At 47.4% G+C, this 8,905-nt stretch overlaps 1 protein-coding gene across 2 annotated transcripts; it reads left to right on the forward strand.

The window, feature by feature from the left end:
- The first annotated feature begins 335 nt into the window (after nucleotides 1-335).
- Nucleotides 336-4,887, forward strand: LOC119430947 (uncharacterized). 2 transcript variants are annotated; one of them, XM_037698415.2, is made up of 4 exons: nucleotides 336-656; nucleotides 750-800; nucleotides 996-1,537; nucleotides 3,375-4,887. In XM_037698415.2, exons 3-4 carry the CDS (start codon nucleotides 1,032-1,034, stop codon nucleotides 4,792-4,794), a joined length of 1,926 nt encoding a protein of 641 aa, XP_037554343.2. In that variant the 5' UTR covers nucleotides 336-656; nucleotides 750-800; nucleotides 996-1,031; the 3' UTR covers nucleotides 4,795-4,887. The 2 variants fall into 2 exon arrangements, with proteins under 2 accessions (XP_037554343.2, XP_049513300.1); XM_049657343.1 differs by having other exon boundaries at nucleotides 750-1,537.
- The last annotated feature ends 4,018 nt before the right edge of the window (nucleotides 4,888-8,905 follow it).

Raw genomic sequence — 8,905 nt, forward strand, 5'->3', positions numbered from 1 at the left:
TCTGCACCGCATTAGAGGTTAACGCAATGACAGTTGAGGAGAAGTAGCGCGAAACTAATACACGCAGGCGCCGCTGCCATAAGGTGTCATTCAGATTCTTATCTAGACGCACGAGCTTCGGTGAACGAGAAATAAAAATAGAAAGCAATGTTCCGGTTCATCGGCTTATCTACTTCAGCCAATCTCTACTCTGATAGCTCATGCTATTCGACGCTACGCAGAGAGCTCTCATTTCATAGTGCCCTTTCCTCAGATCCGGTAGAGGTGCTCGTTTTCCCCGACCGGTCGTCCGTTTTCCGGAGGGCTCGCCCCACCACACCGCACGCGATTCATAAGGATATCCCGCCCTGAAAGAACGCGTGCGTGACAAAGGCTTCAGCTCTAATGACACCGGTGCAATGGAGACTGGTTGACGCTGAAAACGTTGCGCTTATGATGTGCATGGAAATTCTACAGCAATCTTGCAAGCATTTCAGTCGGCGGTGACCTTGGCGTGAAGCGTGGGGTTGAGAGCTTCGATGGAGCGTTCACAATTCTGGAGCAGAAGGGGCTTCAACGTGACGCGAATGAACAAACTTCAAGCACAGAAGAAGGCTAAGGACGACCGAAGAACCAGTGATGGCTGCTTTGTCCCCTAGCGCCACCATTTGCTTCCGGTAAGGAGCTCACTACGCCACCTGGTAACATTCTTGTAAGGAGTGATATCTGTCTTATCGGTACTCAGTGAGTGCCCCTTTTTTTCGTTGCAGGATTGAGTCATGCGATGGAAACGCAGTGTCTTCTCTTAAAAGCCGGTCAAGGTAAGTCACACTCGTTGCCGAACACATGCACCCTTGACATTCAAGATTGCGTACTGCACTGAAACATACGGTATGTTGCTTGTTCAAAACCTAACCGGTCTTTACTTCTTTTCTGCCTTTTGTGCAAGAGGCAGCAACTTAACTTGTGGATTGCCCTCTTACGCAAGTTCTATCCTACTCTATGTTTGTCCCCAGAAAGGCCCGCCCAAGGTTTCAGCCTTCCAACGTTGTATGATGACCAAGCACCCGTGGATATTGTGGTTCTTCTCGGTCCACATGGCAGCAGGGCTCTTCACGCTCAAGTCATCAAGCATGCAGAAACCATGCAACGGCAGTTTGCCATCGACAATGTCCCCGTGGATGCACCAGGACCTATCAGGGTCTGTTCCTCGGACTCTCACCCGCTGCCCTGAGCAGTTTCACGGTTGTTCGCAAGAGCTTATCAGCTGCAGCTTGGGCACGTACGTGGTAACGTGCTCCTGCGAACTCAACTGCAGGGCCTACGGTGACTGCTGCTGGAACGTCACCTTTCCCACAACTCCAGTGGCACAGATGCCTAGGGCTGCGTGCATCGAAGTACAAGTCTCGCCGACGGCGAAAATTCACGTTAACATGGTCACTGGTTGCGCGGGAACCTGGCCTAACGACGACGTGCGAGATGCGTGCGAAAGACCGGAGTCCTTTACGGATATATTTTACATCATTCCGGCCACAAGCGCCACTGGTGTCACATACCGGTGAGTTCCGAGTCTCAGCTTACTTGCGTAGCATCTTTGTACAACAGAGCTTCCATTGACATTGAGATTAAAACTCATGGCGCTTGCTGAGTTACTACATTATCTCAATTTGAAAAGAAAAAAAAAGGCCAAAGACAGGCAAGCAATATTAGTAGTCTATGTCGAGTTCACTTGTTCTGTGTAAATAAAAAGGCAATCAGTCCCTACAAGATAGCCATGCAGAAAGATAGCACGAAATTATTCTGCTGTAAGCTCTTGTGAGCATTACATGCGTTAGAGTTGGTAAAACTCACCCGGGTAAGCTTACATGCATCTAAGTTGCGGCGAAGGTAAACATGTGCGCCCCTTTTGACGTAAGTTTCTTGGTTTTTCATTCTTATCACTACCAATCTACTCCTCTACTCAGTGTTAAATGGACGGTGTCTATGTTCTTATGGCTACCTATGCTATTTATTTTCACGTCTTTTTTCTAGGCTACGGTCTCTGCCTGTTTACTGGCAATTACTTATTTATACCTCTATGGAACTAGTGATGCAACTATTCCATTTGCGCGTACTCTAAGAATTAGGCGTACTTCATATGGGTGCGTGATAACAACAAAGAAAAAAAATTGCGAAAGACAGGCAATTGAAGAGTGGCTAGCGCTAACTACTGGGACACAAGCTAAGGCACTAGAAAGACAGGGCACAACGCTACTTGCCACTGAAACTTTATTTGAAAGGCGAGAGACTATATTAATCCAACATGTCCCACGTCATCAAATAGAACACATAAAAACGAGATTATTAATCGGTGTTAGCACTCCAAAAACTACCACTTGTTAGGTCACATCTAAAAAAGCCACTTCAGTATTGTAAAGAGCTATAGAACCATTGCTCACGCAACCTGTCCCCTTTTTCTTTACCTCGTGGGCTTCTACAACTTCTCTTGTTTGATCTTTGTGCTTATAAAGGACTGTTGTTTTTTTCAAACTGGGGTGTGCATTTATCTTTCAGCTTGCAGTCTCTTACCTGCATTGCGAGATGCGTGATAGATTCTTGCTATGGCTTGAAAGTCGTTTTTTTTCGGCGAAGAATAAGCTCGCTAGCATTTGTTCAGCTGTGCGCAGGCGTAGTGAAAGATTGATCAGCAGCACTACAGATACAAGCAATCGATCTGGTTGAAGTGTTAAACATGCAAATAAATTCGTTTCTTGCTCAAATTCAGTGGTGTATTCTGAGCCTTTCTCTTGTGGGCATACATATGCGGGCCAAACCGCCAGATGTATCAACACCAGGCTGAAGGAGCATTCGAATTCCTCAAAAGGGTATATGCACACGTATCTCTCAATGCATATAAAAGACTGGAAGTTGAAAGATCAATGCACATCCCTGTTTGAAAAATAAACAGTAAGCACAAATATCAAAAGACAATAGAAGTTGTAGAAGCCCACCAGATAAATAAAAATGGGACAGGGTGCGTCAGCCATGCTTCTACAGCGCTTCATGTTACTGAAGTGCCTTTTTTAGATGTAACTTAGAGTGTGATAGTTTTTGACATAGCTAACACCGATTAATATTCTCCATTTTTATCTGCTCTATTTGATGACGTTTGACGACGTAGGGCATGTCGGGTTTATTTGGTCTCTAACATTTTGAATAAATTTACATTGGCAAGTAGCGCTGTGTCCTGTCTATCTCGAGCCTTAGTTTGTGTCCCAGTAGTTTGCGCTCCGAATTAACCACGCTTCCGCACCAACTTGCCCATTTTCGCTTTCGATCAATTGAAGAGATTGACGGCACGCCACTCCGACAAGCTAGTCTCCTGAATACTTTAATATTATCATCTGTGTTTCCAGGAATGGTTTCTGCGCCAAGTGTAACAACGACATCGCAAATACGACCTTCTGGAGTGTAGTCGAGCACAGACAAGATCGAGGCGTCCACATCCTTCCTCCAAGAGTCGCCCAAAGTCATGCATCGCTTCACCTGAGGCCATGTAACCAAGACGTGACTATCCACACATGCTGGGAGAACATTTCCGAGGTCGTGTCCCTGAAGTGCAAGATGTACTACGCACCAGTCCGGGACGCTAGCATTCCAGGCTCACCAGCTTTCAAGAACGTCTACTGTGCCTTGTGCAACGGAGTAAACATGTCGCGCTTGTCCTGTAGCCCGACCGTCTATCTCCCCATGGCTCTACCCCAAGGCGTACATACATCTCAGCTAAACAGCTCGGTAAACCGAGTGATGAGGACACCTGCATGTTACGCGCATCACGATGGCCGCTGCTACATCAGGCGCATTCGGGACGTCTCAAAAAGACATCATAGCTCCAGGGTGCAAGACGACATCGCAGACGGCAAGGAGAATTCTACGAAACTAGATTTTCCAAGCAGGTACAGGTCGGAGGGGCCAAGCAAATACGGTCTGCAGCACTACATCGCGTTTATCTGCATATCTCTCTCGATATATTTCCTCATCCTGAAGCTTATAGTGTTCTGTGTCTACAAGGAGGCCCGCAGCTCTTCGTCCGCTTGCAGGACGTGCATGGCAGTGACGCTGCTAGTCGCTCAAGTGCTCTTCCTCGTCACAAAGTGCGTGAAACTTGAGGAGTGCGTTTGCTTCGCCGGCGCGGTGTTTGCTCATTACAGCTTTCTGAGTACGTTCTTGTGGACGGGCGTGCTGTCCTATGACATCTGGAAAAGCCTGACCACCATCAAGGTGTCCTCGACCAGCAGGAACAAACTGGCCTTGTACTCTCTTTTCTCCTGGGGTGTGCCCCTGCTGGTCGTCAGCGTAGCTTTGACCGTGGATCAGACGGCTCCTCAGTCGGTGCTATCTCCCAGGTACGGCGACCCAATCTGCTTCATCGGCTCCTTCTGGGGCTTAGTGGTCTATTTCCTCCTGCCCATGGCGTCGCTAGTGCTGTTCTGCCTCGTTCTATACTTCTACACTGTGTGCTACATTCGCTCGACGTCTGCTGCAGCGGAGCGCGTGGGTGACGATTCAAAGCCCCGACGTGGAGACAATAGTCAACAACGAACCAACCTTGCACTCTTCGTTCGCCTGGCCATCATCATGGGCGCGCCCTGGGCCGTCGCCCTTGCGGGATTTTTTGTCCACAGCGTAATCATCGAATCCATCGTGAATGCTTTGGTTGGTTCCCAAGGGGTCTACCTGTTCTTCGTCTTCAAGGACTACCGCCATATTTGGTTGTCTTTTCGTAAGCGAATAGCGAAGACAGCTCCCAGAACGAGTTCGTCAATGTTTGTTTGACACGCTGCCCAGTCAGAGGGATTTACTACAGAGTAACAGCGTACTTGAAAGACTTCAACAGCACCTGTGTTTTATATAGTTCTTAAGAGCTAACAGGCAATCTATACAAATATCTATTCTCGATCTTTTTATAGACTGCAGATCTTTTTCCATCTATACAAACATCGAGAAAGATCTGCGAACCACATTGTCCTATTCAGCTACAAGGGGGACAAATTACAAGAATATATTCAGGGCCTTAACTGAGAAAGTGTAAGAGTGGGTTTAAAGATTAATATGCCGAAGACAAAAATAATGTTCAATAGTCTGGCAAGGGAACAAGAATTTAGGATCGCCAGTCAACCTCTAGATTCTGTAAATCAGTACGTTCATCTAGGTCAATTACACACAGGAGACCCTGATCATGAGAAGGAAATTTAGAGAACAATAAAATTGGGTTAGAATGCATACAGCAACCATTGCCAAATACTCACTGGGAGTGTACCACTGTGGTTGAAAAGTTTACAATTGTTGCATTCTACCGGTGCTCACATATGTGGCAGAAATTCGGAGGCTAACAAAGAAGCTCGAGAACAAGTTAAGGACCTCACAAAGAGCGGCGGAACGAAAAATGTTAGGCCTAACGTTAAGATACAGGAAGAGAGCGTTCTGGATCAGAGAGCAAACGAGGATAGCTGATATTTTATCTGACATTAAGATAAAAAAATGGAGCTGGGCAGGTCATGTAAAGCGTAGTATTGATAACCGGTGACCATTAGAGTTACAGAATGGATACCAAGAGAAGAGAAGCGCAGTCGAGGACGGCAGAAAACTAGGTGGGGTGATGAAGTTTGGAAATTTGCAGGCACAAGTGGGGATCAGCTAGCGCAAAACAGGGTAATTGGAGGTTGCTGGGAGAGACCTTCGCCAAGCAGTGCACATAAATATAGGCTGATTATGATGATTTAGAAACACTCAACGTGCGTAATGAATGTTTCACGCATGGACTTGCACGTGCTTTGGCTGCGGTGAGTGCGCTACACGAAGAAACGCGCGGTACCATGTAGTTCCCGCCTACTATGTGAAGAAAGAATGCCTGTTTTCAAGTTTACTCAGCGTACGAGATGCCCGTTCTACGTTTTCAAATGAAATAAGTGCTGCTCATAGCTGGAGCAGGGGCATCTGTAATTGTTTGTGTAAAATGCGTCGAAATTGATTTTTGAGTTTGTGATTAGCTGCGCAGACAAACTGCTGGAAAGGTGCATACGTCTGCATTGCCTCACTAATTGGGCTAGCCATTGTCTTTTTCAGCCTTTCTGATTGTCTGAGGAACGCCGGAAGCTAGCCACGGTTTCCGTTTGTAAGCTGAAACCGACTTTCTAAACTCTTATCTTTTGATCTTATTATATAATCAAAACTTTTGAACTGCGCAATGTCAACGCTGAATTATGCTAGGTATCGTCATACAATTTATTAGCGACAAACGAATACCATGAGCCCTTAGTGCTTCTCGAATCCAGAAGGAAGAAGTTTAGGCAAAACCACGCAAAGCGCATCATCGCCATGACCGGCTGAAAAGCCGTACCGGTAGGCGCACGCAGGGACCAGCGCCAGATTCCCCTCTAGTGTCCTTAGTATGAAGGTGAATTCGTGACGCCGAGTCGAGGAACGCTTGGGTTAACCATGCCGCTTGCTCCTACTCTGCTGCTACCTTTGTGTCCGCGCTCGTTGATACGTCACTTTCGCATTTACTGGTCAATGGCAACGCTTGGGCGAACCTGCTACCGGCGGCGCAAGGGATGCTTGCCAGCAACAACGTCGACCTAGACCTCCGTTACGGCATTGGGGCAGAATTAAACTGGCGTGTTGAGATGGCTGTACAAGGCACGATGTTTAGAGCAAGAAAAGCTGGAAAAAAATCCCGCCACATAAAAAAAAATAGCACATTGCGGATGACAAGGCTTAATCTCCAGCCATGAGCTTGCTATAGTTATGTTGATACCACACAAAAAAAGCGTGTTTCTGAGATGTTTCCGAAAATCGTGCTCTCTTGTCCCGTTGCGTTGCCAAACTAATCGTAAACATTGCCATCCCGATCGTCATTTTAATGACCACGGCCTTCTTGACTTTACCGTTTATAGTTTCGTTAAAGCAAACCTCTTTGTTTCTCCGGATCTTTCTCTTATAACGCCAGAGCATCGGCGAAGTTTCTTTTGCTACATTAAACAGAACACCGAGCCTGGCCAACCTCACTATCTAACCATTCCGGCATGCTTACCGTTCCTTGCCACAATGAGCCGAAGCCAACGTGCAATATCAAAGGTGTTAGACCTAACTTCGCTAACATTTGGACAACTTCACACGCTACCGCCTCGCTTATCGGAGCTGCAAGCCGTCCAGAGGGGGGGGGGGGGGGGGGGGGGGGAGGGTTTTCGTCATATCAACGTTCCACTTACGCCTCGAGTGCTCGTGGCATTGAGGCAATCTTGTCGCCATGGCGAAGCCTACTGTCTTCTAATTGTAGTGCTCGATGACCTTTCTTGGTGCGACTATTTATTTACAAGCAAACCCTCGCACGTAGGAGGTTGCCAAAATACAAGCTTGCACTCATTCTCCATTGACGACGATGCAGTAGACCACACGGCATAAATCTATTCAATATTTTAACAGAAACCTTATAATTTTGTACTAGAGTTGCAAAGACCCTTTAAAGCTTTTATTTTCGTTCATGTTACAGGAAAAATGTAAATATTGCTGGAGGAAGATAACGTCAGGCTTTCCTTTATCTTAACTTTCGCGCCCGAGCCTCAGCTCTGGTACGTTAGTGCGACACCACGTATTTCAATGAATCTTGTTGTATTTGGATAGTTTCTGCTAGAGCAGTGCACAGGGCCGATTTTTCAGCCCGAGCCCGGCCCGGGCCCATTTTTACGTTGGGCGGCCCGCCCGAGCCCGATCAAAACTTTTATGGCGGGACCTGGGCCCGGCCCGGGCCCGGAAATAATCTACGTTACCCGCCCGGCCCTGCCCGCCACCCCTTTACCTTAGGCCCGAGCCCGGCCCGAGCACGGCTCGAAACTGGCCCGAACCCGGCCCGAGACTGAAAAATACATGTTTTTCAGAGTTGAGACGCCCGAGAATAACTCGCTGCAAGTTACATGCACACCACCAGTAAGCCCGAGCCCGGCCCGGGCCCGCGTCAAAAAACACGAGCCCGGCCCGGGCCCGGGTCAAAAAGCACACGCCGTGCCCGCGCCCGGCCCGAGCCCATGAAAAAACTGCTCTACCCGGCCCGGCCCGGGCCCGGGCTTTCGGGTAAGCCCGAGCCTGTGCAGTGCTCTAGTTTCTGCACAGAAAGAGTTCTCGAAATCTGCTATGGAGAGACTTTTGTTCCTCTAGAATGCAATGTTGTCCTCTTTTATCGATAATTGATTAAATGGGTATGAGTAACAAAATCGACCGGCACTGCGTTTCTTTTAATTTGAACGCTAAAATACTCTTTAACCCTTGGCACATCGCATACTGGCCGTGCAAACGTGAATATTGCCTAGTGATCTGAGTTCTCCTTTAGTTGAACGGGCTTAAAATCTGCTTCTTATGTAGGTATTTAGAAATATTTTACTCACTTTAAGGTATTCGTTATTTCAGTAGGGACCGTAAGAACGCCGCGATACTTTTGGCGGGAAACATTTGTTGACGTTTATGAGATCTTCGGTTGTAACTAGATACCACAATTCCACTTCGGCACTTTGTAATTTTGCCTTTTGTGAAAGCTCTCAACTGTTTTGTTCTGTTTTAGGAGCACTCTCTGAAAATTAATATGCCCTATAGCTCTGTGGAAGGCGCCTCAATTGACAATGCACGTGCCTTCTAATGATTTTACTCTGTTTTTTGTTCTATCAAATAGTCATATTTGTTTGATCGTCCACAGTGAAATCTGCTGTGATTGGCACCACATAGCGAGGGTGACGAGGCGTCCCAGCCATGCCCTCTCTCCTCAAGGAACACCTGGAGCGCCAGCTGGAGCGCCAGCATGGCAGCAGGTGTTCCCTTTCTCTCTTCTCTGCTCCATCAAGGCGCGCACGTGACGTGGCGTCGCAGCCAATGAAAATTTAGGTGCCGTTTCGCTGCT

This window comes from Dermacentor silvarum, chromosome 10 (genome assembly GCF_013339745.2).
Source record: "Dermacentor silvarum isolate Dsil-2018 chromosome 10, BIME_Dsil_1.4, whole genome shotgun sequence".
Classification (NCBI taxonomy): Eukaryota; Metazoa; Arthropoda; class Arachnida; order Ixodida; family Ixodidae; genus Dermacentor; species Dermacentor silvarum.